The sequence below is a fragment of the Opisthocomus hoazin genome, chromosome 2 (genome assembly GCF_030867145.1).
Source record: "Opisthocomus hoazin isolate bOpiHoa1 chromosome 2, bOpiHoa1.hap1, whole genome shotgun sequence".
NCBI classification, from domain to species: Eukaryota; Metazoa; Chordata; class Aves; order Opisthocomiformes; family Opisthocomidae; genus Opisthocomus; species Opisthocomus hoazin.
Genome location: NC_134415.1, coordinates 47,285,103 through 47,312,907, shown reverse-complemented (window position 1 = coordinate 47,312,907; position 27,805 = coordinate 47,285,103). Strand labels below are relative to the sequence as shown.

Genomic DNA, 27,805 nt, shown 5'->3' with positions numbered 1-27,805 from the left:
GAAGTCTCCTTAGCCTGGTATGTCAGGATATGAATTTCTAGCTCTGCACACACTACAAGCAATGTGCATTCTGGCATCAGTGAATGTTTATTTGCAGCTCTGTCTACTGTGTGAAATTTTCACAAAACCTGTAGACCAATACATTTTTTAATCTGGCATGAATTTAGTCCAACAAGTAGAATTGCACATTGCAGAATGGTCATACTACAGTGTTTGTCAAAAGAGAATCCACATACATCTCTCTACAGCACAGAAGCTTAGAGTCATGCATACAGACTCAGGACAAATGCTAGTAGCAAACCATGAAAATTCAATGTGATGATGGGGACAGAAACCTAAGAAGACACTTCTTTGGACTGTAGGTTTCAGAAATTGCTATATAAACCCTAACAGAGACTATCCAATACCAACTAAGTAAAGCACTTTACGTTAAACAGTACACAGAAGTACAAAAAGTTGTATAGTAAACCCTTCTCCCAATGGCTTTACATCTGTACATTAAAAGGAATAGCAAGAAACACTGAAAGGAAAAGGAATAGGTATGCCTGATACATTACTCTGTTTGCCATTAATCTCAGAAAATTCACAGTGGACTCAACTCAACATAACTAGGAAGGCTTGAGGACAAAGATGGAACTTAATAATTTCAAAATATTAGAGACATAACAATGAAATTCACTACCCAGAGAGATACTTACAAACACCAGAAGGTATTTCCTAACCTTACAGCAATTACAGAGTAGAAAGCCAGGTACATTGAATCAGACAAACTGATTCAACTGGATGAAATGCCTAGGTTACAGCAATCCTGACATAGTTCATGGCGTCAAGTAGCAGCAAGTGTTTGCTATTATTTCCAAAGCTTATAGTAAGCTTATAGTAAGCCACATCAGAGTATCTCCTGATCATTCAAATCCTATGGCTTTGGCCTTAAGAATAAACAAATAAACAAAAAATATGATGAAGTGGTATCACTTTAAAGGCTGGCTGCTTCTGCACATCACTGACAATGATCTACTAACACAGGAAATTTCTTCCAGAAGTGATTTAGCATTTAGAAATTCATTCCATGGATCTCATATGCATGTTTGATAAGAAACTAATATTAGTTGGGATCAAGACTGAAACTGCATGGAAAGATACTTGAAATGATCTAATCATACTGTTAGCAATTTTGTCCAGTGTGGTTTCTGAGCCAAAATCTACATGAAGCAATCCACCAACTCAATTTCCCACACAGTGACTTTGCAAAGAACACCATAAAATGTTTTAACTAGCATCATATTGCTCTCCCTGTAAAATTCCCTTGTGAAGAATACCCTGTAGGTGAACAGACAGATTTTTTGCACTAACTTGCATAACTGAATCATCGTTGGACCCCAAAGCTTTTCCCATTATCTAGTACCACAGCTTTAAACAGGTCCTGAAATTTGCACAGGTGACAAATGGAAACAGTTTAATAATGAGACACGTATTCCCTGTCAGCATGGATGTGTCCCTGCACTTTCCTGGATTACACCAAATACATCACAAGCTTCAATCCTAATGTGTTAAAACTTCAGAAACAGTCTCAGGCCATCACTGATTCCCAAGATGACACCACCATTTTTGATTAAGACTTCTGGAAGGCATGAGGTCCCTTGTTAAAGGATCACAAATGTAGTTTACAACACTCATATTTCTTACCTGAAAGTTGTATATCATTAGAATAATTTACACATTATTCTAATTATTCTGAGAGTTAAGGTTAAGTTGAACAGGTTAAGTTGAAACAGTGTGCCCTCCATGACTTTCCTATTGTGAGGAGTAACGTATCATATTTCAGAAAGGTGACAAAAGACAAAAGACAAAATCATTGCCAGTTTTGGTAATGCAATCAGAGTCTTAGCTGAATTTATGCTATCTCTTCCAAGGTAATTAACTACTTTTAAATGATATTTAAATGCAGATCTCTTGGCATACCATGGATGGAGAGGAAAGAGAGAGATGTGAAATTCCATAATCAGAAAATTACAAATCTAATGATGGGGAAAGCAGAATTTCTCAAGAACAGCTGGCAAAGAGCCAATCAGGATTTCTGTTTCTAGTTTTACAACTAGGGGAATTAAAAACTCCATAGGAAAACGACCATCTGGGTAGACAAGGTCCTTCTCTGAGCTAGGATAAGACTAGCATCAAAAGACAACCCTAGGGAAGAAAAAACCCATTCAGAATAAACTCACTTACTGCATAGCACATAGGTTTTTAGGACCAAAGAACTGAGGAAGATGAGGGAGACAGCCATCCTTTAAACGTGCCAATAGTGTCACAGCACATCACAGTGGGAATAAAGTCTAGAAAATTAATAGCTTGACACCTTCAAACACAAGACAACTTGTCTTAAGCAAGAAGACAAGAATTCATTTGAACAATAGTTAGGCAACTTGGGAGCCATGCCCATGGCATAACTAAAGTCAGATTGACTATACCAAATCCAGCATCAGAACACATATGTGATCAAATCAGAGCATCATTTGACTTAACAACATGACAAGGGCTGCAACCCACCTATCCTCAAATGGTCTTGTGAGAACCCCAGAAAGTTTACAGAGTAACCTAGATTCACCAGCTTGTGCCCTAATGCAGAAAAGCTATATATTTTAACAGATGACAACCAATCACTTCAGATATTTTTCTTCCACCTAAAATTCTACAGAAACACTAACATCCTTCTCTAGCTATTTTTTGTTTGGAAAATAGCAAGAAAAGGCGATCTCAACCTATTATGATTAAGTAATGCCCACCTCTATACCTACAAGGAACTCACAGACAGACTCCTCCAGGATCCCAGAGGTGGTACAACAGTTCTGCAAGAGGCTGTCTCTTCCCACCGATTTCAATTTCTGCCTTGTACAATTGGAAAAGATGATCTGGGACTTGATGACTTCTTAATGTCTATTTAATTGTAATAATACTCATTAACCATTATTAAATTGTCTAATTCCATCTTAGAGCTCAAAACGAAATAATTGTATTTTACTTCAATTGCTTGAAGATTAATAGAAAAGAATCTGGAAATAAATTGTTACATGATTTTTTTTAGTATATCATACATTAAAACACTTTTTATAAGTTGTCCCAATAATTATGTAAGTCATAACATTGAAGATAAGAATGGCTGGCTTTCTCTCATCTGAACCTCTGCAACTATCACGTTTGCAGAAATCACCCTTAAATAAATGCTTTCCTCAGGTTTTACAGCAGTCTAGATATAGACAAAAAGAAAAGTCCTCACCTCATAATGTACTAATTTTCATCAGCAGATCCACATCTACCTAGAGGCAAACACCTGTGGTTCTTGGCTGAAAAGAGAAGGATTAGGAAAAGGAAGCACACCAGAAATTCAAGAGACAGAAATTGGGTGCAAGAATACAAAGGCAAAGGGGTGACTGAAGTATGTTTTGCTGGTTCAGGAAAGGAAGACATCTTTTCAAATGCATAGCAAGAAGAAAAAAGTCAGTTGAATTAGCCTTTGGGTTTGAACAATTTTAACCTGTTGTCATGGTTTAACCTGGCACCCAGAAACTAACCACTAGACAGCCACTTGCTCACCCTCCCTTTCCCCAGCAGTAGGATGAGGGGGAAAAGAGACAAAAAGTAAAACTCGTTGGTTGAGGTAAAGACAGTTAAATAAGACAACAAAAGAAATACTAACACTAGTACTACTACTACTGATAGTAATGAATATACAAACCAAACTGTATGTGATACAATTTTCTCACTGCCTGATGACCGATTCACAGCCAGTCCCCAAACAGCAGTTTCAGAACCCCGAAATCGAGGATTTCATGAATTTTGTGAAACTCACAAAAAAGAATGAATTCCTGGACAAGAGAGGATACAAACTCATAGAAAATAAAAATTAAAATTAAAAAAGAATTAAAATAAAAATTTAAAAATGGATTCCAGCCCAACTCCCATTCATGTACCAAGCATGATGTCCATGGTATAGAAAATTTCCACTGGCCAGCATGGGCTAGCTGCCTGGCTATGGTCCCTCCCAGCTCCTGCACACCTGCTCATTAGCTGAATATGGGAGACTGGAAAGAGTCCTTGATTTTTTACCAACAACTTACATCAGTGTTATCTAGATTCTTCTCGTACTATATCCAAAACACAGCAGCTTCTGTGAAGAAAAATAATGCTATCCCAGCCAAAATCAGGACACCTGTTTTCTAAGAAAACAATGGCTTATGCCCTCATGTTACGCCTCTGTCTGCAAGTACTCCTCTAGTAGCTTTTGAGCTCATAGACTAATTTCAATCAAATCTGATGAAAGAATAGAAGTCTTCAGCATATGAACTTCCCCGAAAGCTTCAGGAAAATCTGACCTTGATAGTGCAAAGAGATCCAAAAACATGTGCTGAAGGAAAGACAGCAATAACTTGGGTCTTTAGCCATTCTTTGAGTGAATTACACAAACACAAGTATAATGATCCATGAGCCAGCATCTACATAGCTCTGAACAAGCTTAAGCACAATCTGTCACTTGCCCGTTTGGAAAGCAAGGATGTGGCAGGCAAGCTGGGATGTTCTGGGGTAGTAGCTGATGCTGGACATAAACCAAGAAGAAATCAGCCTTCATTAGACCCATTGCTCATGGAAAACACAGTTGTGGATATTTTGCAAGCCCTTGTCTTATGTCCAATATTATTTCTTCCCATCTGGCTGTGGGCCAAATTAAAAAGTAATACTCAAAAAATTGCTGCACCTTGGAAGTAGTTTAAGTAGACATTAGGGTATCTTAACTCCAACTTTTCATTTATACAGGTCATAAAATGGTAGAAATCAATGGACTTAGGAAAAGCAGGAAATGGAACAACAGAATAACATATTTCAGGATAGCATAACAGGACTCAGAAATAGCAGCCAATTCTATAGGAAGCAATATTCAAGCTAAAAGGACCTAGAAAAATACCAGCCATCTCTTAAGTAAATGATGTTAAGGGCAAAGGGACAAACCACTTAAGCACTACTAAGCAGTATGCAAGTCTTGGCTGCAGTACTCCATGAGATATTTGGGCAATACTTTTTGAGAAAGAAGAGGTGAACCAAATGGAGAGAGCTGGGAAGAGAAGCATAAAGTCTGGTCAAGTTAAGTTATGAGGAAAGAATGAAACAATTCGAACTCTCTAGTCTAAAGAGAAGAGAAAACCCTAATAAGTGTCAGCCTAAGAGTCTTCAGACATGTGAAAGTTAACTGCAAGAGGAAGAGAATAATCTATGCTCTGGAAAGCATCAACATGCTTAAATAGCAGCCAAGTTGATCTAAAAAGCAGTTAAACATGAAGTTGGAGAGGTGGACGTGTTCAAGATGGGTATAAATAAACCTGTTAGGAACATTTTATGTATAGTCAAAGCTAACACTGTATAGCAAAAGATATCAGAAAGCAGTGCTGTCAGTCTCTTAACAAAATCCTGAAACAGTGTGGTACATCTTATGCACCAACAGGCTCCAGAAGAGCCTTCAAGATATTCTAGCATAAAACTAGCCCTGGATAAAACTGAGTGCCTTGTTGTACAGAAATGGACTAGATGACATCTCAAAATACTTATTACCTATTTCTTCCATTTACCTTACATTCAGAAACCTCACTATGACATGAGAAGTGGAACAGACTGAACACTCCGAAAATAGCTGATACACATTTTTCACAGAGTGAAATGCAAGCAGATAGAGAGAACCTCTAAATCATGGAAGCTGGAAGAAGGAAGTAGATATATCGTGTTTCTGTTTAAAATAAAATTAACATGACTGGCTTTTAGCAACTGTCCATATTTGGAGAACTTAAATCTTCAGCACACTGCAAATCAGTGAAAAAATTTCTGGCTAACAAAGACTTAAAAAAAGACATTTATTTTTTTTCTTTTGTGGCCACACAACCCCCCTGTTACCCCTATCTCATTAACATCTTTATGTAGCACCATTCTAGTGTGCCAGTCCTCTGAGAGATATGGTAATATCTCTCTGGCTTTTCCATTAGGATAACCCTTCTGTTCACACATCTGTGCTTGTGCCCCTGAATTTGGGAAGTATCAAGAGAGACCAACAGCAGCTGGCAAAGACTAGGCAGGACCATCCAGAAGGGATGTGTTGAATCTTTGATCAACTATACACTCTCCTGAGCTACTCGACACATTTCAAGTGTGACAGAAGATGCCTATACGCTGATCTTATTTCTCGAATCTGACCATTGCCAACAAAACTCAAAAGGAAGGTGCTCGCCCAGAAAGGAATGTAGTTTTAAAGCCCATTAAAATGCAAAGATTTTAAAGTACTAGTAAAACAAATAGTCTCATATTTCTGAAAAAAAGAGTTATTGTTTAAAGTTATACATCATAAGCAAGTCACAATAAAACTTCACGTAGAAGATAAATAAACTTCCTTCAGAATACCTCTTGTTTCACCTATACCCTTCCTCATCTGCAAAAAAAGAGAAAGAATTACAGACCGGAACAGAAGATTAACATTGTACCCTTCTATAATGGCTGATACAAATAGGCAAATAATGAGCAATGACAGAAGGTGCAGGTGTCTCTCTCAGCTGCAGTAGACAGAGTTCTCAGATTTGTTCTGACGACTTGAGTTCATCCAGTAACTACTCTGAGAGGGTGAACTACATACTTACATCCTACCATCTAGCAGAGAAAATTACCATTTACTTCTGAGGAATGTCCATGTGTATGAAGTAATATGGTCTCACTAGCATGTCCCATGGCACAAGTCAGTTGATAAAGAATTAATAAAGCTCTGTTGCAAAGGTGGAAAAAACAACACCCTACCTGAGGTCTCATGCATATAAACTCCTTACAAAATCTGTCTAAGGAGACATTCATGTAGGTAAATATTTAGATGTTTCAGACATAGTGCTTCACAATACTAGTATATTCTGACAACTCCTTGTTTTACGTTCTTTCCCATTCCACAGGGAAGGTAGTTCCGCACTCCTCTCATTCTCATACAGGAAATTAATAATCTTAAATGGAATTAAGACACTTCATGTGCCCGTCCTGACAGCTCCCTTATGGACTAATGGAATTACTTTAGCCTGTGTAAAAAATCATTTGATACAAAATCAACAATGACAAGAGGGACATGTAGAATAACCATCATACTTCAAGAATATTTCCCTTTGAGGACCAAATTCACATCAGATAGTATGGTTGCCTCTTCTCCCGCCCCCCTTTTTTTTTTTACTTCATTTTCATGAATCAAAGCTAATCTCTTAGAGCATTGCAGCTGCTGGAATTGCAGTTCTTACATCTTAATTTTTTTTCTGCATTCTGCTCAGGGTGAAGAAAGTAAAAGCTCTTAGAACAAAACTCCAGCAGAGCTGCCCAACAGCAGGGACTCATGAGGCAGAATCCAGGGTCGATCAGCGGGGGAATATGGCTAAGGCACTGTGAGCTCCAAACAAAGCACAAGTCAGTACTCAGGAAATGCAGCTATGGGCACCAGAAAAAGGCGATAAAGAAACTTTTAAAAAAGGTGAGTCTTTCTTCTAGAAAAACAGAACTGTCAGCTGCAAAGGTTAAACTATTTAATTAGCTTGAGTTACCTGTTTAAATGATTGCTTGAATTATGGGACGACCTGATGTTTCCAACAACGCCTCTTACTCTTGTCTTTAACCAGCAGTGCTTCCACTCCAGGCTGGCAGGAGATCGCACATAATGCCCTCTGCTGCCAGGCTACACTCCATATTTTACAGTAAGTCGGTCTATGTGGCAGGTGATTTCTGCAGTGCCTGAGGGCAAGGTCTTGCCTCAGTGACATGCAGGGGCTTCTGGCTCACAGGAGCTGGCAGGCTTGCCAACTGCTTCCTGATGCTGAGTCTTACAAAAGCAAGAGACCTTGGCAGTACCTTCCCTCTGCAAGAGGTAGCAGCTCTGGAATCGGACTGAGCTCAGTCAGAGCAGTGGTCCGGCTTGAGTCTTGCCTACATCCACACAGAAAAAGATGGTAGATCATATCCCTATCCAGTCCTAGAGTCTAATACCGGAAGTGTACTGTGAACTCCAGCTTAAAGTCCAGTTAAAAGATAAATAAATGAGAGGTTTCTGCTTTTGGATGAAAGCAGGGTTAAGGCAGTTCAGACTAAGCTAAGTGCTCAGTATAGCCACGTCCCTTGGTGCTATTGTGTGGAAATGATATAGAAATATAAAGGCATTGGCTTCCATGAGGGACCTTGAAAGGTACCAACAAAAAGTTATACCCATTTCAGAAGAGTCAGAGAAAAGCATCCAGAGAGATTATACAACTCCTTGTCAAATACTGTAAAACCGAAATCCTGTGTTCAGGTAGTTTACTTACAGGTTTGCCTTACCAAATGCATTGCTGCCTTCATTCTCACAGAATCACTATAAGCCAAAGCATGTGCGTAAAATCCAGTATCCTCTGTTATTTGTTAATGAACAAAACAGATTAGAAGTTTTTTTGGAAAGAAAAAACCCTGAACAATGGAAGAGTATCCAAACTGGGATTCTACCACAGATACATTGCCCAGAAAGGTAGGCTTGGCAGGACCTGTCCACTGTGGGCTAAAATTGTTTGAGGACAGCCAAGTAGTAAGATTGGGTCCTACACCATGCTGACAGAACTGAAAATGCAACTCTCACACAGTGCAGTAGTGAGTGAAGATACACAGGAAGGTACAGAAAATAAAAATATAATTATGCTTAAGGTTCAGATTGCCACTTGTGTCTTGACTGGAATGTAATGTCAATTCTTTAAAGTAACCTCACTCAGGTGCATCACACCATGTAGATTATTTGCATTAAAACAGGACATAACCTCTGGGGGAGTAAATTCACGCCAAGAGTGGAAAATACCTGACAAGGTATTCCTGCACTGCCAGGAGAAAGGATCACAGACCACAGATTTTTGAAAGATTTTTATTTTTGGTGGGAGCCATTCCAGAAATCTGACTGCTTAGTTTGCAAAGCAGAGCTGTATTACTTTGAAATTCCATATATGTCCCTGTGTCTCTGTACTGGATGAGAGCTAAGCATTACCAACATTTTCCTGTGTTATAAACCTCAGCAGAATAATGTGAAAGGCTTGCCTTCCTACTCAAAAAAATGCAATTCTGTTCTCATTTCCTAAGATCCATCTCAGTCCCACACAACCCTCAAATCTGCTTCTGGTATCTTAAGAGGCATACTACAGAGGACACCACATTTCCCCAGAAATACTACAGCTTAATTTTGGAATTGGAAAGAAAATTGAAGTATATTGTTGAAGACTGTATGACAAAATGGATTAAAGCACTTTTACTAGCCCAGACGAAGAGAGCAAGGGTGTTGCAAACAGTTACAAAAAAGGTTATGCTAGAATGGGATTATGGTAAAAAGCTGGCAGTAGCAGCCACAGCAAGCAGTTTTTTTTTTGTTTTAACTCAATGTTCAGTCAACACGAAAGTATTTCATTTTGGAGTACTACCTGTTAGACAATACAAATGCTGAAATAATTCATGTTTTTCATTAAATAATTCATGTTACTTATGGCTGTCCACTCGCCAGTCCTGTTTGCAAAAAAAGGAAGGAAAAAAAAAATTAACTCCCTCCCTTTGAGATTGCAGCTGTTTACAGATATAAATCTCCCCCTCCTTGTGCCATTCCTTCCCCTTGGTTACTTGCCTTCATCCTGGCTGAGATCACCTGCCACAGACTCAACCCATCCACCTTTCACCTCCTCTTGGCTTTCCCTCTCTAGCCTCCGGCTATGCCGGCACCCCAAGCGAGCTCGGCACTCCCCTGACCTAGTTCTCATGGTGCATTCTGCTCCCTCCGGCAGCTCCACCTCACTCCACCCAAGCACTACCACACTGCTGAGCACAGCTTGATCCTTGGGACAACCAAGCAAGCCAGACTCTCCAGTTCAACCACTGCTTTATATCACTCCCCTGTTTCCACTCTGACTGGCCAATTGTGAGAGAGCTCTTTGGCCCTTCTGTTGACTAATACAGATTTTACTGACCTTGATGTGAAAGTGAGGAGGAGCTACAGAAGTTCAACTATGATTCCTTCTCCCTGATATTGCCCCTTGAATAATTAGAAATTGTGCCAGGTAGGTATGTCTTATTCACAAGTACACTTTCCTCATAGCAAATGTGAAAGTGGGACCTGAACCAAACTGTTTGTTTATAATTTTAACCTGCTTGCCTTATGACATACATGGCTTTGTATCTAGCTGATGAGTAATCTGAATACACAAACCTAACCAATATAGATAAATTAAATATTATGCAGCTCGACAATTAATTTTCCTATTCCAAAAGTAACCAGTATCCATACATAAAGATCTATTTCTGGCAGCTTTAGTGACACCCTTCCCTTCAAAAGTCTTGCATTTTTTTTTGATTTTTAAGTTTTTTAAGTTTTGATTTTTTTAAGTTTTGATTTTTTTTTCCCCAATTTAATTCTCTTTTCATAACACAGAATGTTTAAAAGTCCTGGCAATGTTTTTACCTACTCATTTGTTAAAATAGCGTTGTTTATCAGCTCTGCTAAATCTTACATGTTCAACAATACGGGCTGAAAAACAGCCCCAAAATCACAAACTCCTGTTCAGTTTTGCAATGATCTGCCAGAACATGTGAATAGATACAGTGCAGGTGTGTCTGCTTGTTTTAACCATGGCTAAATGAGGCTAATAAAAAACAAGACTTCAGCAGTTGTTTCAAGTTAAAAAAAGAAGTGCTTTGTCCAATAGCATAGAAAGTAATACTGGTTCATTTGCCTCTATCACGAGCTTCAAGAAATAGTGCCAGAAGGTTTACTATCAGACTTGGTAACTCTGCCATCATGATATCATAGGTAAAGCTGTTTCCTATTCCAAGAACGTATAGTTGACGAATGCAATTGCCTACACACGATCGATGCCCATCTCTCATACCTCTGCTGAAATATTGCATTGCAAATCCTGTGTGAATCCTGCACAAAATGGCTGGGGTTTTTTTGCCGCACGGCTAAGTGGGCATGTAGCACTGCCAAGAATGCAACACCCTGTCCAATAGTGACTAAATGTAGCCTTGAAATGCTAGCCATAAACCAGGAAGATGTATGGGGCTGGGAAAAAGAAACATAGGAATAAACAGCGAACAGTGAAGTCTGCAAAAAAATTACTGTCATTCAACCATGATGGTTACCTACTGAGAAGTGTCAGGGTGCTGAGATATTTTGATCAGCTTCCCCAACAAAACATCACTCAGAATAACAAGAAAATTAAAGAAGCCTCAAACAGTCTGCTGCTGGTCTTTTACACTGTATTTTTAAGGCAGAAGCCTTTCTTGGATATCTGGTTAAAAGCTCTTTAACAGGCTTTCCATACTATTCAAGTTATTCTGTGGGTAGCCCTGAAAGCCAAAATCTTCTAATTATGATCACCTGAATCTCAAGGAAGCAGTCAAAGCTCTCTAAAACGCTTAACCATCAACCTTCAGCCCAAGCATATAAAAACTACCTGTCACAGGGTGAGAGGTTTGCATCCGTTCCATTTCGTTCTTTATGCTGATGTCTCTAAATACAGCTCCCACTAGAATGCCATTGCTGAGTAGGTGAGACACTTAATCAACAGGAGGTGAAATGAAATCATGCAGCCTTTGTGAAATGGGTAAACACCAGTTTTGACAATGATGAGTTTGAATTTGCTCACCTTTGCACCAGTCTCCTCTAAAGATGAATAACTGATGCATGACCGAACTGGAATTGAATTACTGCAAAACAGTAAGTATAACATTTAACTTGAAATCAAGTTTCATCTTTAGATAGACTCGTAGAGGACAAATGTCTCATGAGAAATGAGGCTAAGATATACTTTTCTACCCTAACTTACTAGCAGTAACTAGAGCAGGAGGATAGGTCAAGTGCTTTACGCAATACTGAAAACAAATCACTGGTAGTTGAAAAAGTGGGAAGACTTTGATGAAAACCCCTGTGAATGAAGGTAAACTTAATAGATATTCCTCCTGTGCGTATGAAGTATTTTACAGGAAGAGTACAGAAAATAGTCTTTATCTCAGAAAGTTTACAGACTAAATAAATTCCAGAGAAATGCAATGATAAGATATGCACCATGCAGAAATGACTTAGAGCAGAAGTAAATAGAGCACTGTGAACTCTGAGAATAATAAATTCCGGGTTTCTACGTGTGTCTCATGTTGACTGACTTTTGTGTCAAATAAAGCAACACACTGACAGAAATTTCCTGCTTATTTGGGACAAAGATCAAATCTCCTTTCCACTGCAGATTGTCCAGGGTACTGGAGGAATGAGTTCACACTGTAGCTTCTGTTTCAGCATGGAGTTTGCAGGGCCTTTCTCCTGTGTCCAGCTGCCTACTTTCAAGGAAAGGGTGGATGCTATGCGTTCACCAAATCTCACTGAAAATGGCTGACTAGTTCACAAGTTGTTAAGGAGTTGACAGATAGAGAAGTATCACTAAATAAGTCTTCTTTATTATGGAAAATGAGGGCAAAATCAACTGAGATTGTATAATGATACCAGGTGTTTTTTTTCTTCCCCCTCCCCCCCATTGTACAACACTCCCTCAGCCATATAGATTTTTGACACCTACAAAGTGCTCAGCAGGAAATAAAAATAAGCGTGCCTGCCTGATATTTCAAGAATCTACATAACTTGTTCTTGAATGGAATTTTGTTTCCTGTAAATGTTAAGATCTTTATAACAAAATCACAGGATTACAACGCTTTGTTTCTCATCAGGTACATACCGAAACAGTCAAAAAGCCAAAGTCTTTGATAATAATACCGACAAAATCAAATAAAAACATGCTTCACTTCACTTACATAGTAAGTGTAATTACCCATGTAATTCTCAGCCCACATGCGAGAGAAGTTTTCAAAAGGTCTCCAGTTATACTGAGTCACAGACATAAAAAACTACGTATAGTATCTTATCTCTGAAAATTTTAAAATATATTCCACCTACTAATGGGTAAAACTGATTTTTATCTTATGATTTCCTTGAAATAATTATGCTGTGCTGAAAGCATAAAGTTCATGCCAGCATTTTCAAAAGCATCAGCTAATTGATACTTTGGGTTAGGGGTGAGATGGAAGCTGACAGAGCTCCATTTTTCATCAGTCATGCTTGATAATGCCATCTTGTTTATTACAAGCAGAGATTCTGTTGACTTTCACTCTTGTGTGACCTCCAGAGATGGATCTTTAACACAAAAGTCACAGTGATTATTTTACCAAATCACAGAGGCGATGACAGGACATCCTTTATATACTGAGACAATAAATAGGTGAGATTTCTCTTGTTGCAACAGAAACTTAAGAAGAGTCAAGATGCTAATGAAGTACAGAGAAAAGCTTCTTGGAAAGAAGAGACACTGTTAATAAATGTCCTGAGAGCCAAAAATTACTAATAGACAAGTTTCACCCATGTGAGAATCTTCCTAGATTATTTGAAAAAATAATTTTGTATTTCTTAACCTGAGATGAAACTGGACTGTACACACACAGCAAGCAGAATCTACTTTGTAACACTGCTTACATATTCACCACAGAAACATCAATCCAATACTTAAAGGCTTATAAAAATCTCACTATTGGTTCTTTCATAAGATAAAGCAAGTGAAAAGAAACTGAGGATGATGGCCCATAGGTGAAGGATGATTGTGATCAGAGAGGAAAAGGGGTGGAGATTGCATCAAAACAGTTTGAACAGGGTTTGTTTCCTTTGTGATCAAAACAAAATAACAAAAAAAACAAGATGTCCCCCTTCAGGATTAATACATGCTGGTACCTGCTAGAATCTCCCAAACAATCTTGCTACCTACATAAGCAAACAGAAAAGCTATTTATATAACAATAATGCAAGGAAAAAATTACACAGGAGAGCAATGCCTTAAAGAAAGAAGATACAACATCAACAGACAGGCAGACACACATTTTTGTGCCAAAGTAAAATGTTCCCTTTGAGCATGCCTGATGTCAAGCGATTGCTGGAAGTTCAAAAGCTCAAGCTCATGAACTTACATGAATATGATCTTAACAAGCTGGAAAAATACACTGATTTTTCAAATGCTTTCTTGGGCCATGAAAAGCCTTCAATAAAAGTTCATTTGTTTTGAATTGTTTCATTGATGGTGGTATCTGTGTAGCACCTGAAACTTTGAGGCTGATCAGCAGGTGGCCTGAGTAGGAAACATAGTTGATCAGATCAGGGGGCTGGCATTCTTTCAGGGAAGAGCTGACAATGAGGCACAATGTGACAAGAATGGGTGGTCTTAAGTTTATTCCTCAAGTTATATTCCCCAGCCTCCAAGGTTCCCATCTAAATCACTACAGTTATCGACACATGGCTGCTAGAATTGGGGGCAAACATCTGTACCCTGCCCTCTCCAGGCAGTGGTTTGGGTGATCTTTACAGATGTTCCAGACAACAGTGTGCACAAACACCTGATCACAGCTACCTTTATCTTCAGGAATTGCAACCTGGGGACCACGGAGGGAGAAATGGTCCTTTCAGAAGACAAACACAAAGTTTTGTGAAGATAAAAGGAACAGACAGGAAACTGAAATACAGGAACAGACTGAGGCACTCTTTTGCCGAACAGCCCCAAGAAGCTCAAGAAAGTACAAATGACCATCATGATTCCATGTGTAGGCTGACAGCTTTGCGACTGTGAGAAGATTAGCCGGGCTGAAATCTCAGATAGCTCTCTGTGAGTCACAGAGAGGGGTGTATGGCAGCTTTTCAGGCCACACGAATCATCATCATCAACAGGGAAGCAGAAACTCAAATGGAAGTTCCTGGAGAAAGCAAAGTAAAGCACGATATCAGCTGAAATAGCTACGAGTCTCAGCTCCTCACCACAGATTAGTCTTTCCATATTCCTATTGCTAAGTGAATAAATCCTCATTTCTTGGTAGACTGAGGGGGAAAACCAGATTTTTTGGAAAAGGGGGAAATGACAGAGCACACACCAAAGTCCATGCTTAGACGAATGAAGGAAAGGATACAGATAAATAATTTCCAAAAAGACTGATCTACACTGGATGTTCTCCCAGAAATAAAAAATATTTCGGGAGGGAGAAAGTCACCTGGCCAGAACAGGTTAAATGGTACTTTGTGCTGGAGACATGGCTGCACATAATTGGTATCTGCCCTGGAAATTCAGCTCTTCTGCTCACAGTTTTACACTAAAGGTATCTCACTGAATGATCTAGCTACATCACTGAATTAATATATCCTAAAGTGCGAAATGGTCCAGCTCCTTTTCAGTCTGACACACAATACTGCTGGTTCCTACTACCTGCTCTTCTTTTAAATGATGTTTTTCCTTCCAGTTCAACATGCATCCCACAATGACAACTCTCTCAGACAACAGTCTCACAAAACTTCTGGCTTGGTTGCTTTCCAAAAGTGTTTTCTGTGGAAAAATTAGCTGCCAGGAATGGCAGGAATTCTCTGGCTGAGCTACTGGTCACTGTAGGGAGACTTAATTTCCTATTTGCTGGTTAATGCCACAGCCCTAGCCACAAGAAAAGTTAGTTTTCTTTAAATAAAACACTAAAAAATAATAATCCATGAGACAGTTCATACACCTGTTGTCAGCAGAAACAGACCTGCACATCAAGATAAATTAAGGGCTATTTATGGTTGTCTAGTGCCCTATAACACAGGACTTGGATCACCACTGCACACTTGCAAACAGCAAGCTGGGGAGTGGGGAGGCCACAATGGTGACTCCCCATATTCCAGGATGGCCCAGTAAGGAGCATTGGACCACTGTGGTCTCTTTCCTGGCTACATGGGCTCCACTGGAAGCATGGCGGGATCATAAATGGTGGGGCGGTTGTTACTCCCTAGACAGCTGAAACAGCTGTGTGCAGATTGCTATGGAAAGCTGCATTAGATTCTTCTCACAAGTAAGCAGGGAAATTGGGATCGTTATTAGTTACTAGTCTTAGAGTTCTTGACTGTGAAGATGTTGCATTATGGAGTAAAATGAGAAAATTGGAAGTCAGGACTTTACAAGATGCAAAGGCGATTGTGCAAGAAGTAACTACTACTCAAGCAGAGCAGTGACATGGGCTGCTCGAGAGCAGCCCTGAAGAGAAGGACTTGGGGGTACTGGTGGATGAGAAGCTCAACATGAGCCAACAGTGTGCGCTTGCAGCACAGAAAGCCAACCATATCCTGGGCTGCATCAAGAGAAGCGTGGCCAGCAGGTCGAGGGAGGTGATTCTGTCCCTTTACTCCACTCTCGTGAGACCCCACCTGGAGTACTGCGTCCAGCTCTGGAGCCCCCAACAGAAGGACATGGATGTGTTGGAGCGGGTCCAGAGGAGGGCCACAAAGATGAGCAGAGGGCTGGAGTACCTCTCCTATGAGAACAGGCTGAGGGAGTTGGGGCTGTTCAGCCTGGAGAAGAGAAGGCTGTGGGGAGACCTTATAGCAGCCTTCCAGTACCTGAAGGGGGCCTAGAGGAAAGATGGAGAGGGACTTTTCACAAGGGTGTGTGGTGATAGGACAAGGGGGAGTGGCTGTAAACTAAAAGAGGGCAGACTTAGATTAGATATTAGGAAGAAATTCTTCACCATCAGGGTGGTGAAACACTGGTACAGGTTGCCCAGAGAAGCTGTGGCTGCCTCCTCCCTGGAAGTGTTCAAGGCTAGGTTGGATGGAGCTCTGAGCAACCTGGTCTAGTGGAAGATGTTCCTGCTCATGGCAGGGGGGTTGGAACTAGATGATCTTTAAGGTCCCTTCCAACCCTTACCATTCTATGATTCTATGATACTCTAGAACAGTTGATAGCGTGTATTGCTAATAAATGGTGGGGGGAAGTGAGAGAGTGGCTGTGTGGTTCTTAGTTGCCGGCCAGGGTTAAACCATGACAGTCTTTCTTGGTGCCCGTCATGGGGAATGTAGGGTTCAAGACAACGACAGATTTGATTGGAGTGTGCTAGATCAAATTTTTAGTTGTTATTGCTGTTTAGCTGTTAATTGGCAGGCTTCTGTGTTTGCTTACCTTACTGTACGTTACAGTCTAGTGGTTGTTAGTAGCTGTTTTTTGTTTTCGCTGCTTGCTGTAGTGCTGTACTGCTTATCATCTTACTCTGCTGTGCCTGGGAACATTTTGATAACAGCAATGGCTGATGCGCAGATTACAGGATTCAATCCAGACAGGGTAGCAGCAGTGAGATGTATCAAAATACAGCTTTTAAGAGGAGCATCTGCCGCAGTATAACCCCTCAGTATAATCCCTTGATTATAACAGCAGTCACAAATGCCATGGGTAAAGTAGGTGCTCCAGCAAATACCTTGAGGGAAATTGGGGCTATAACTTAGGGGCTATCTATGTGGGTGGTGAATAAAGGAAAGCTGGCAAAACCAAAAGGAGTTACATCACGGGTGATGAGGAAACAAATGTAGAATGATCTTGTACAAGCCTGTGTCCCATGATCAGAAATAAATGGGATTACATTATCAGAAATGTTTCGCTGATGGCAAAAGTTAGTGCTTACACAAAAAAGCCAAGTGCCCATGGCCCCAGCACCAACTCTGTGTCCACCTTCCACCTCTGCCTGTCACCTCAAGGTAGGGCAAATGCCAAAACAGCAGAAATGAAGGTTTGGCAGGTCCCCCAAAATTGCCACCACTGTAGCCTCTTACTGTCAGGGGAACCAGTGCTCCTATGTTCCTTTAACTATAAAGTGGCAGTCTGGACAGGTTTTGTATGTCTTAGCTCTGGTGGATACTGGAGCTGAGGTTACTGTATCACATAGAAATATTAATAATAAAGACGCCACATCACAAATCTGTGGGCTGGGGGGAAATCCTACTCCTGTCCTCCCTAGGAAATGCTACTCCCTTTATGACGACAGTGATAATTGCCTCTATAAAAGAATGTATCTTGGGTATTGACGTGTTGGCAGGACGAACAGTTGAAACTTTAAATGGTCACTTCTGCTTCAGAACTTAACAAGCAGGAATTGCTATTCGATCTATAATGTTTTGCATGGATTCCTGAAGTGGGATCCTGTTGTGCTGTCCATGTCTGTCAAGGTGGTAACCGTAAAATACTATTGTACTCCGACTGAGGGGGAAGGAAATTACTCAAACCATTCAGGCACTTCAACAAGGGGGAATTGTTAGGGATACAATAATTGCTTTTAATAATCCTATTTGGCCTGTTTGAAAACCAGACAGCACTTGGAGAATGACTGTACGATATAAAGAATGGAATAAAGTCACCCTCCCATTTGCAGTCATGGTACCAGACACGGTTACTCTTACAGAATAAATCAGCAAAAATTTACAACCCTGGAAGGCAGTGATAGATCTTGCTAATGCTTTCTTTTTGATAGTCATTACATATCTATAAAGTATGTGCACATAACTGTACTATTTGTACACAGCTACATTTAAAAGCATTACACAGGCTATGGGGAAAGATAAAAGAGTGCCAGTGGGCCCCCCACCCCTGTCGAGGGGGTGATGACATGTATTCACTGCTGTGGATATGGTGTCAGAAATGTTTTTTGCTAAACCCACTAAATACGCTAATTGACATAACACAACTGATGCATTAGAACAACTCGTTCACCAATACGGACCTCCTCACTAAAAGCGAAGTGACCAAGGAGCACACTTTGTTGGACGTAATATCCAAGATTGGGCTCAAGGGCTAGGGATAGCTTGGATATTCCACGTTGCCTACCATCCCCAAGATAATGGCTTGATTGAAAGAATGAATAGGATGTTGAAGGAACAATTAAAAGAGCTAACCAGTACTGAAACTTCACAACACTGGAGCTCACATCTTACTAAAGCAGTTTTTTTGTTAAAAAGGTGGAATAGTCATAATCGAACACCCTATGATTGCATTACAACACCTCTGCTACAAAACATGGCGAGGACTGGAATTCTGCCATACGGTGTCTCTTCCCAAAATGTTAACTAAAGAGCGCTGTGGACAGCTGCTCACTCACCCCTTTCCCTTACCCCCCAGTGGGATGGGGAAGAGAACAAACAGAAGGTAAAACTCGTGGGTTGAGATAAAGACCAGTTTAATAGGACAACAAAAGAAATAATAATAATGATGATGATGACTATGCAAAACACGCTATATACAATGCAATTTTTCTTACCACCCAATGACCATTTGCGTAGACAGTCCCCAAGCAGTGACTGCACAACCTGCAGGTTTCCTGCAGGTTCATGAAATTTGCTGAACTCACATATTTCGCAAAACTAGCCAAACTCATGCAGAAGTTCGAACCCCGGAAAAAGAGAGGATTCCTGTCCCCTGGCCAGCCCCTATTTTAAACTGAGCCTGAAGTCTCTGGTGTGGAATACTTCCATTGGTCAGCTTGGGCTAGCTGTCTGGCTATGCTCCCTCCCCAGCTCCTGCATGCCTGCTCATTAGGTGAATATGGGAGACTGGAGAGTCCTTGATTTCCTAGCAACAACTGAAAACATTCTTCTCGTACTAAATCCAAAACATAGCAGCTACTAGGAGGAAAATTCATGCTATCACAGTGAAAACCAGGGCAAAGGGAAACGGAACTATTTACACTGACTGATTGCGTGGTGGGACCATGACCTATCAGTAGTCACCCCTGAGAATGCCATATGGTTCTGTACCTCAGCTTCTCCTCTTATTTTACATCCTCTGTTGATACCAGATTCACAAGCTCTTGTATTTGAGGTATCCTCAACAAATACCTGTGCCTTGCCTATAGGAGATAGCATTGGAACGGTGTTATTGGTGTCACAGACTCAACATCGAATTCAAGTTCAATCTGAAAAAGTGCAAGCTGTAGCTCTTCAATCTGTGTGGGCAATTACTCCCCACCAGGTTATCAAACCCACAGTAATATTAGCTAAATGAGCTGCAGCAGCAGTGCATGTATTACTGGAAGGAGAGGACACCTCTGTTTTCCTCCCTTATCACAGGTTGACTAGCTGTGCTTTGTAGTCTTGTACTACAATGCACATGCCCTGGATACATTTATGCGAGAACAAAGTGTAAATACTTGGATTTTGTTGGCCTCTACTGTAGCTAACTCATCTGCCTTTTGTATTGAGAAAGGATTAACAGCTACAGATCTTTTGACAATGCATTTCATTGGTGTGCCAGTCCCAGTAGCTGTATTACAGAATTATGCTATACTAAGTGCTTTCGATATTCATGTTCATCATTGTTTTATCCAAGCAGGTAATGGCTGCACACTAAGTAACATCACAAATTTTATTGGCAGTGGACTATCTCCTTCTTTGACACCACAAATACTGCTCTGATTTTGAAGTCATGTGTTGCTTCAACATAACTGATGAATCAGCCAGCGTAGAGGATAACATTCAACATCTCCAGGACTTTATGCATCAAATGAAACAATCTACTGGTGGTGCCTGGCTGGCTGAGTGGTTTAATTCCCTGACAAGATGAGTGGAACACCTAGTTCAAAGCATTATTGTAGAGATATGTGTATTCCTTTTTCTATATGTGTTGTTTATTACGTGCGTCTGTAAACTACTCTGCCTTACACCCTGCAAGCCCAGATGGACACCTCCAGTTTGCTAGCCCCAGAAGAAGCGGTCCCTTGAGTAAGGAGGTGAAATATGGGAAAATAAAGGAAGATTATAAACATGTTCAAGTGACCTGCAGCTGAGGTGTAGAAAAACACACATATCATACTAATTGTGGTTTAGCCTTGCATGTTGGACAAGTAGAATATCTGTGCTTCTATAACATAGACCTGTGACAGACTTAGAGGCACCCTATCAAACATGCTTGAGATTCCTGCCCTGCTGTGGGAAAGATCAAAGCACAGGGGTAAACTACACCTGTGCAAATTCTGACATACAGGAAAAAAACCCAGCAGGTTTGGTGATCCTCTAGCATGGACCGAGCTCCGCAGTGCCTGCGTCCCTGCTTGTGTGCCTCTGCCTGGGTCCTGCTTCAGGGATCCTCTGTTCATGAGGTAATGAAAATAAATTTACTCTTTGCATTTCATCTGTGGTTTTGTGGTTGTTTCCGAGTCCTGCCTGTGCTGGCTCACATCGAGACCCAGACAATCCCTAAGCAGCCATTTTCTTCTCATTCTGCCCTTTATATTAATGCACTTGCTTCTGCAATGGAGCACAGTCAACTACGTCCCTTGCCGACACAGGAGGTAGAAAATGCATATTACCTTACCTGTTGCTGAAAGCCAGACTGCCAGTTACAGCTTGCAAAGGTAATTAATTCTCATGCTGAAGGGACGTAAATAGACAAGCAATGAGACTAGCCACTTCACAGCTTTCTTTTACTAATTACCTCTACTGAGCAAGAATGAACTGCTTGCCAGGTAACAACTCACAGCAGCCCCACTGGGGTTCTGCATCAATTCTGTTCATTTTTAGATGACTGCAGATGACTCTTACCAGAGAAATTACACTAAAGGGTCACTGAGTCACTTAGACTGGATAGGCCCTCAGCTGGTCTCTGGTTCATCCTCCTGTTCAAAAGCAGGTCAACACCAAGTTCTCAGCAGGGTGCTCAGGGTTTTGCACAGCTGGGTCCTGAAAGCCTTCATAATGGAAGCTCCAGAGCAGCATGTCCCAGTGCTGTTATCTGCATCCTGATTTTTTTTTCTTTCCATATACGAAACCCTCCAGGGAAAGTATGAACCATTAACCACTACCCTTTGAGCCCAATGATCTAGCCAGTTATTAACCCGTATAGTAGTCTACCCATCCAGACCGTAATGTCCCACGAAGCACATGAGGACAGTATTGCTAAAGTCAAGGTAGATGACATCCATCACTCTCTCTTCATTCACAAATCCAGTTACTTCATCATAGAATACAATCAGTCAGGCAGGCATCATTTATTTTTGGTACACCCATACTTGCTATTCCCAGTCATCTTCCTCTCTATGCTCTCAGAAGCAGTCTTTGCTAGAAATGATCTACCTTTTGAAGACAGGTGGAACATTTGCCTTTCTTAAGTCATCAGGGTTCTTTGATATCCATGACCTTTCAGAGATGACAGTGTGTGATATCACTATGACATCAGCCAGCATACCTGGATGCTTTCCTCCTGGTCCCATGCACTTGTATAGGTTGAGATTTCTCAAGAGATTCATGACTCAGTCTTCTTCCACTGCTGGTAGTTTGATGACACAGAGGTTTGGCAGACTTTGTTGGTAAAAACTGAGGCAACGAAAGCATGCAGTACCTCAGCCTTACCTGCATCTGCAGTCATTAAGTCTCCCCCCACATTCAGCAATGGGCCACATTTTCCCTGTTTATTCATTTCCTACTAACATAGCAGCTCTTCTTGCTTCCCATGAGGTCCCTTGCAAATGTTGAGTCCAGGTGAGCTTTGGCTTTCCTAACACCATCCCTTCGTGCTCCTGCAATGTTTCAAAATCCCTCTTTTGTAGCTCATTCTTGCTTCTACCTCGTGTATACTGGAGCTCAATCATGGGTTATCTGGTTAGCTGAGCCAGTTTCCTGATACATTTACTTGTTTTCATGAGTACGAGCGTGAAGTTCCTGTGCAAAGAGTAGGTTGTCTTTAAACATCTAACATGCTAGTTCTTTAAAGCCAAAGCAAATCAACAAATGCTACTTTTTTCAGGGCTTAAACTTTCAAAATTTCATTACCTGAATTTAGAGATTTCCAGGTGTTAACAGGGTAGTGACTCCAGCCCTATTGGAAACTTACTTCTTGTGCTATGTGAAAAATTTCTAGCCTTGCATATAAAGTCTCATGCCACACACTTAAAGCATTACTACAAGAGTCATTGACTGCTACATATGCCTACACACTGGTCACATCTCAGTGTGCAGAAAGAAGTCTTCAACATTTCCTGCTTCCAATGCATTGAGCTCATCACATAGCAGGGTATATGACAGAAACAAGGGTGTGGATCTGAGACCTGTGATTATTAGCCGAGTGTGCTGGTGCAAAGCAATGAATTTCTGGGGCTCGAAACCAAGGAGAAGAGAAGACAGAAACTGAGGATAAGGAGATCAAGCCTGTGGTGCAGCTGAAGCAACAGTTGCGGTAATTGGTAGAGAACACTTACTGGAAACCTGTTTCGAATATCTTTCTGTTGTCACTACAGCTATGAAACCCAGAGGGCTTATGGGGATTGCACTTTCCACTGATACATGCACAATGGAACAGGCCCAAAAGGCTTAGCTGCTGCAGGTAAAACAGGCTGGGGCCAATGCAGTCCGCTTTCAGTTTGTTTTTATTCAAATCAACACCAAAAACTGAAGGTATTTTAGAAAAAAAGAGTTCTGTTGGTAGAGCATTATGGTTGCACAGCTGAAGCTGCAAATGTTTTGAAAGGCTATAGCATGATCAGTCTTAACCCTCTCTCCTTTCTCTTTTCTTACTAATAGTCTTATCACATGACTCAAATTGTGGGAATTAGCTTATTTTTTTCCCCACAGGACTTATTAACGTCTATGTTGAGTTGGCATCCAAATGCCCCAGTTACACTAACTACTGCAAAAGCACATGAAGTAAGTGCTGCCTAGATATGTGAGAGGACAGAGCACAAGGAAATTACGAAGAGCATTTACAACATACAAGAAAATCATTCGTATGAGAACAGTTGCATGGCATATTCCTTTCATGACTCTGTTTTTAAACAATCAAAGTTTTCTTTAAGATATTCCTTGTGGAGTATGTGACCTTGCAGTGCAGAAAGGAGAGGAAGAAAAGCAGGGGAGTCAAAAGTTTGGAAGGGACTGAGACCAGCTGCTGGAGTATTGAATGAATAATGGAGTACAACAGTTAAGAGGAGGTCCAGATGTCACTTGAAAGAGGGTAAATATAATCAGCTTCTGAATTTTAGAGCCCCAAATGCCAGAGGTCATCACATTTTCAGGCTATCAGATAAGCGGGGCAGATGTTATTGGGTTTAATCTCATGCCAGGTTCTTCTTTGCTTTGAGAAATGAGCTTGGAAAAACCTGGAAAAGGCTGTAGTCTCGTTCACTGCAAGTTTCTTTCAAGCTACTGCCATGGTCAGTACAGAACAGAAACAAAAAGAATTTGCAGATAGCTTTATACTGTCTTGGAGGCTCTTTAAGGCATCTAGGGAAACTATCTGTCAAAGAAATAAAATCGTTGCATGTGTACTGCAGGAAAAAGATCTTTCCACTGGACAAACTTATTTATTGTTCTAAAAATCCAATGCCCCCTACAACTGACACCCAATCAACAGCAATACAACAGTGAAAGAAACCATCGCTAGTAAAGTACCTTCTTTTGGCTACTACAGTTGCATAAATAATAGGTTAGCTATTGAGTTGTGCTTTGGATAAAGGCAAGTCCAGGCTACAAGTTCTGGAAGAAAACAAAGCATCTGCCTGTGCCTGTGTTGTAAGCACTAATGAAGTGGAAGACATGGCCCACGACCCACCTCCCAAACCTTTGGTCTGACTGTGGCCCAACTTTCAATGAATGCAAGGATGCAGCATGGTTGTGGGGACATGGTTAGGCTTGGTCTCCATTACTACATGGGAGTCTGTGCTATCAGCTAGAACTGAGCGAGTCAGACTTAAAATAATCACACAAGCTATTCAAACAAACAGTCCCACCCCTAAGTGGTACATCACTTCCCCAAAAGCAACAGCTTCTCTTCTGGTAGGTTGTTTCACTACTTCTGTATCACTCAGTTACCTCCTTTCCTGTTATTGGCATGCCACAGATTGCTAGAAGTAAAGAGAGCCTCCCTACTCCCCCACATTTGATCATCCCTAATTACCTTCCCCAACCCATTAAACAAAGGCCTTTCTTCAGAAACCTGGGAGTTTTTTCTGTATCAGGATTGCTTCTCTATTTCTGTCACGCACATGCAGACACACAAAATGTTCTTACGTCATTAAGACGCAAAACATATTGTTCCTGAGCCAGAGTTTTCAAAAGCAGTGTTTCCAAAGCCAGCATTTCCTGAAGCAAGTGATTCCTGTGGGCTCCCTAGAAAAAAAAGGTTTATGGAGCTGATTTCTGCAAAGCCTCACGTGCCAGTCAATTGTGCACAACTATTGATACATATTCCTGGCTTAGAAGCCATCACTGTGCCACGCCCTCGCTGCAGCCTCTGCACCACCAGTTGTGTCTCAAACCAGAACAAGTCTCCCTCCCCCCTCCTTGCAAAGTAACACAGCTGTAGCTAACCCCAAGAGTTTCAGAACTGCCACAAGTCTCAAGTGCTAGAACCAGCAGCATCAGGCACATTCACTAAATATCCTAGCACTATATTTCCTCTCCTATGTAAGATGCTTAATGGTGAATTAATTTACTGAATAAGCAGTCAAGTACATATATGTGTGTGTGTGTGTGGCAGAGTGTTAGGGGAAATTGGGGCAGGTGGAGAAAGAGCAAAAGAGAAGGAAGGGAGCAGGATGACTGGAATAATGACAAACCTGGGTCTGGTTCCCTGCTCCTTAGATCCCAGCAGTAAAGTGGGAAGCACACCGCAGCGAGGTGTTGCAAATATAAACACGCTGGAAGATTGTGTGAAGTTGCACACCTACAGCGGTAAGCCATGTAAACAGATCAGGTAGGAAGGAACAGTATCTGTTCCTGTAAAAGAGGATAAAGCTTAAGTACCCAGCAGGGTGAGGCAGCTGGGGCGGGGAAACAGACCAGACAGGAATGGGGAGATTCCTACCAGGAATGAGATTCCTGGTTCATACAGAACTCCTGTCTGTTATTGTTTCCTGCTTTCCCGATCTGCGTTTGAAGCAGGAAGAGAGGGGAAATTCGGAATGCAGTGCTAGACCCAGACTTACCAAATCTGCCTTTGACAAGCCTCATGAACTTTCTAAGGCTTCACTTCCTCACTACTTCCTCAGCCATGGATCTACCAGTGGTTCAGTGCTTCATTCGCACATGGCAGGGTAAAACCCCTTCTCCTCCAACCATACAGTGCTTGTAAAACTTCACTAATCTAGCAGGTACATCTACGAAGATTTCCTTCATTTTTTTTTGCCACTCCTATCAAGTCAATCTTTATTTCCTTTTTGCTCACTCTCAGTAATATTCAACCTTAGATCTCCAGCCACATCTTTCCTGTTAAGGAGGAAATTCTTATTAATCCGCTCCTGGGATTCTACTACTTTCAAAACTGCTCATTTGCAGCAGTTTAACAATAACCCAACGGCAAGGCTTAGTCCTTGAAATTTGCCACTCAAACTGAAAGCAAAGATTTGAGACATCATTGTGGCAAATAGCTATTACGTAAAACGATGAGGAGATACATGTCATATATAAAAAGTATGCTAGATTAGCTTTCTGGAAGCAAATCCCAAGAAAGACCTTTTCAATCATTGCACAAATTTTTTGCTTTCCTCATCCTACACAAGCCAATGATTGGGAAACACTCATACCATGGGAGACACCTAAAGCCAGACAATCATTAAGCAAGACACTGGGTGTGCCTTCATTAGAGTGCTAGGTGTGTGAGCGCCCCATTTAGAGAAAGATATAAGATAGCAGTTTATTTGTAAAACAGCCGAGCCCTCACCACAGCCATTGTCTAAAGCTTTCAGCGGGGATGGTCAGGTGAGTGCTCAGGGTCCAAAAACAACCTTATCCATCCCTCTCTCACCATCACACCGCACTGTAAAGCCAGCCTTTTTCTAGTCACTACAAGCCTTTCTAGTAGGGATCACATCGAGGTGCAGAATTGGGACACTTCAAGACAGTCCATTCCCAGCCAGAACAGGTACTGCAGACAGAAAACATTCAAGACTTGGACTCTTTTGGCAAAAGCATATCTTTGGTTTTGTGGTTCATTCTTTAGGATGCTACGTGACAACTGTTCTACGAAACGCTCACATAAATGAAAGTGCTGGTTTCAAAGAGAACAGCTTGAGAAAGTCATAAGTAACCTGACTTGGATTTTAACTGGTACAAGGCTGGAATCCAGTCATCAGTAAAGTGCAGGCATCAGTTAAACCAAGCTTTCAGTAATGTCAACATCAGGAAAAGACAGCTTGCCCTGTCTACATTTTTCTGATTATACTTGTATGGCAATAAATCACACTTAAAAAAACACTCCACACACACTTTAAGTTGATAAAACAGCTCTCCACTAGTAATTAATACATCACAAAGTCAACTCAACCATCAGTTAAGCTTTAGAAGGAAACTAATACATTTCAACATGCATGTGTTTGTTGTGCTTGATATGAACTAGAGGCTAGTTAGTCCATGGGACCAACAGGGTGTTGCACGAGTATTCACAACTCTTACTGCAGTTTAGGATGATAGAAAAAAAGCAGCATCAGATCCCAAGATTATAAACAATAACACACAAACCTAATACATACAATCTGTTCAATGGAGACTAAGACCACCATAAAACTAGCTTAAACAATGTTGCAGCTACCTATTTGTTTTCAATATTGAGGCAATTAGGATAAACAATTAAACCTTACCTTAATTCCTTTAGTAATTCCATTTTTCTTACAGATTCCACTTTTTAAGAGGTTATTCTGTTTCTGATGATGATGATGTAGATGTCCATTGCAGACAGCACTGGGATTAGCCATCTGTTTAACTTAGTCGGATTCACAGTTCTTAAGAGTTTCTCAGGTATTTCTACTGTAAAAAAGACAGTGGGACGAGCAGATAAAGTTCTTCGTTAGGGACTGAAAGGTATCCAACTGGTCTGTCAGGATTTTCCAGGATGAGAGGAGGAACTATCTTTTGCAATATCTTAGAAATTAAAAACTGTTTCTTTCATACACCTTCAGCCCCAGCAATCTAGAA

The 27,805-nt window shown here is 40.9% G+C and overlaps 1 protein-coding gene across 3 annotated transcripts in view; it reads right to left on the bottom strand.

Annotated features, from left to right (window-relative positions):
- Window positions 1-27,805, bottom strand: part of SPTLC3 (serine palmitoyltransferase long chain base subunit 3) — a 122,791-nt gene that overhangs the window by 67,694 nt on the left and 27,292 nt on the right. For 2 of the 3 annotated variants that reach the window (XM_075446257.1, XM_075446264.1), the window contains one exon: window positions 27,472-27,637. In XM_075446257.1, coding sequence (XP_075302372.1) covers window positions 27,472-27,585 — 114 coding nt within the window. In that variant the 5' untranslated portion in view covers window positions 27,586-27,637. The remainder of the gene's footprint in view (window positions 1-27,471; window positions 27,638-27,805) is intronic. The other variant, XM_075446274.1, reaches the window with a different exon arrangement.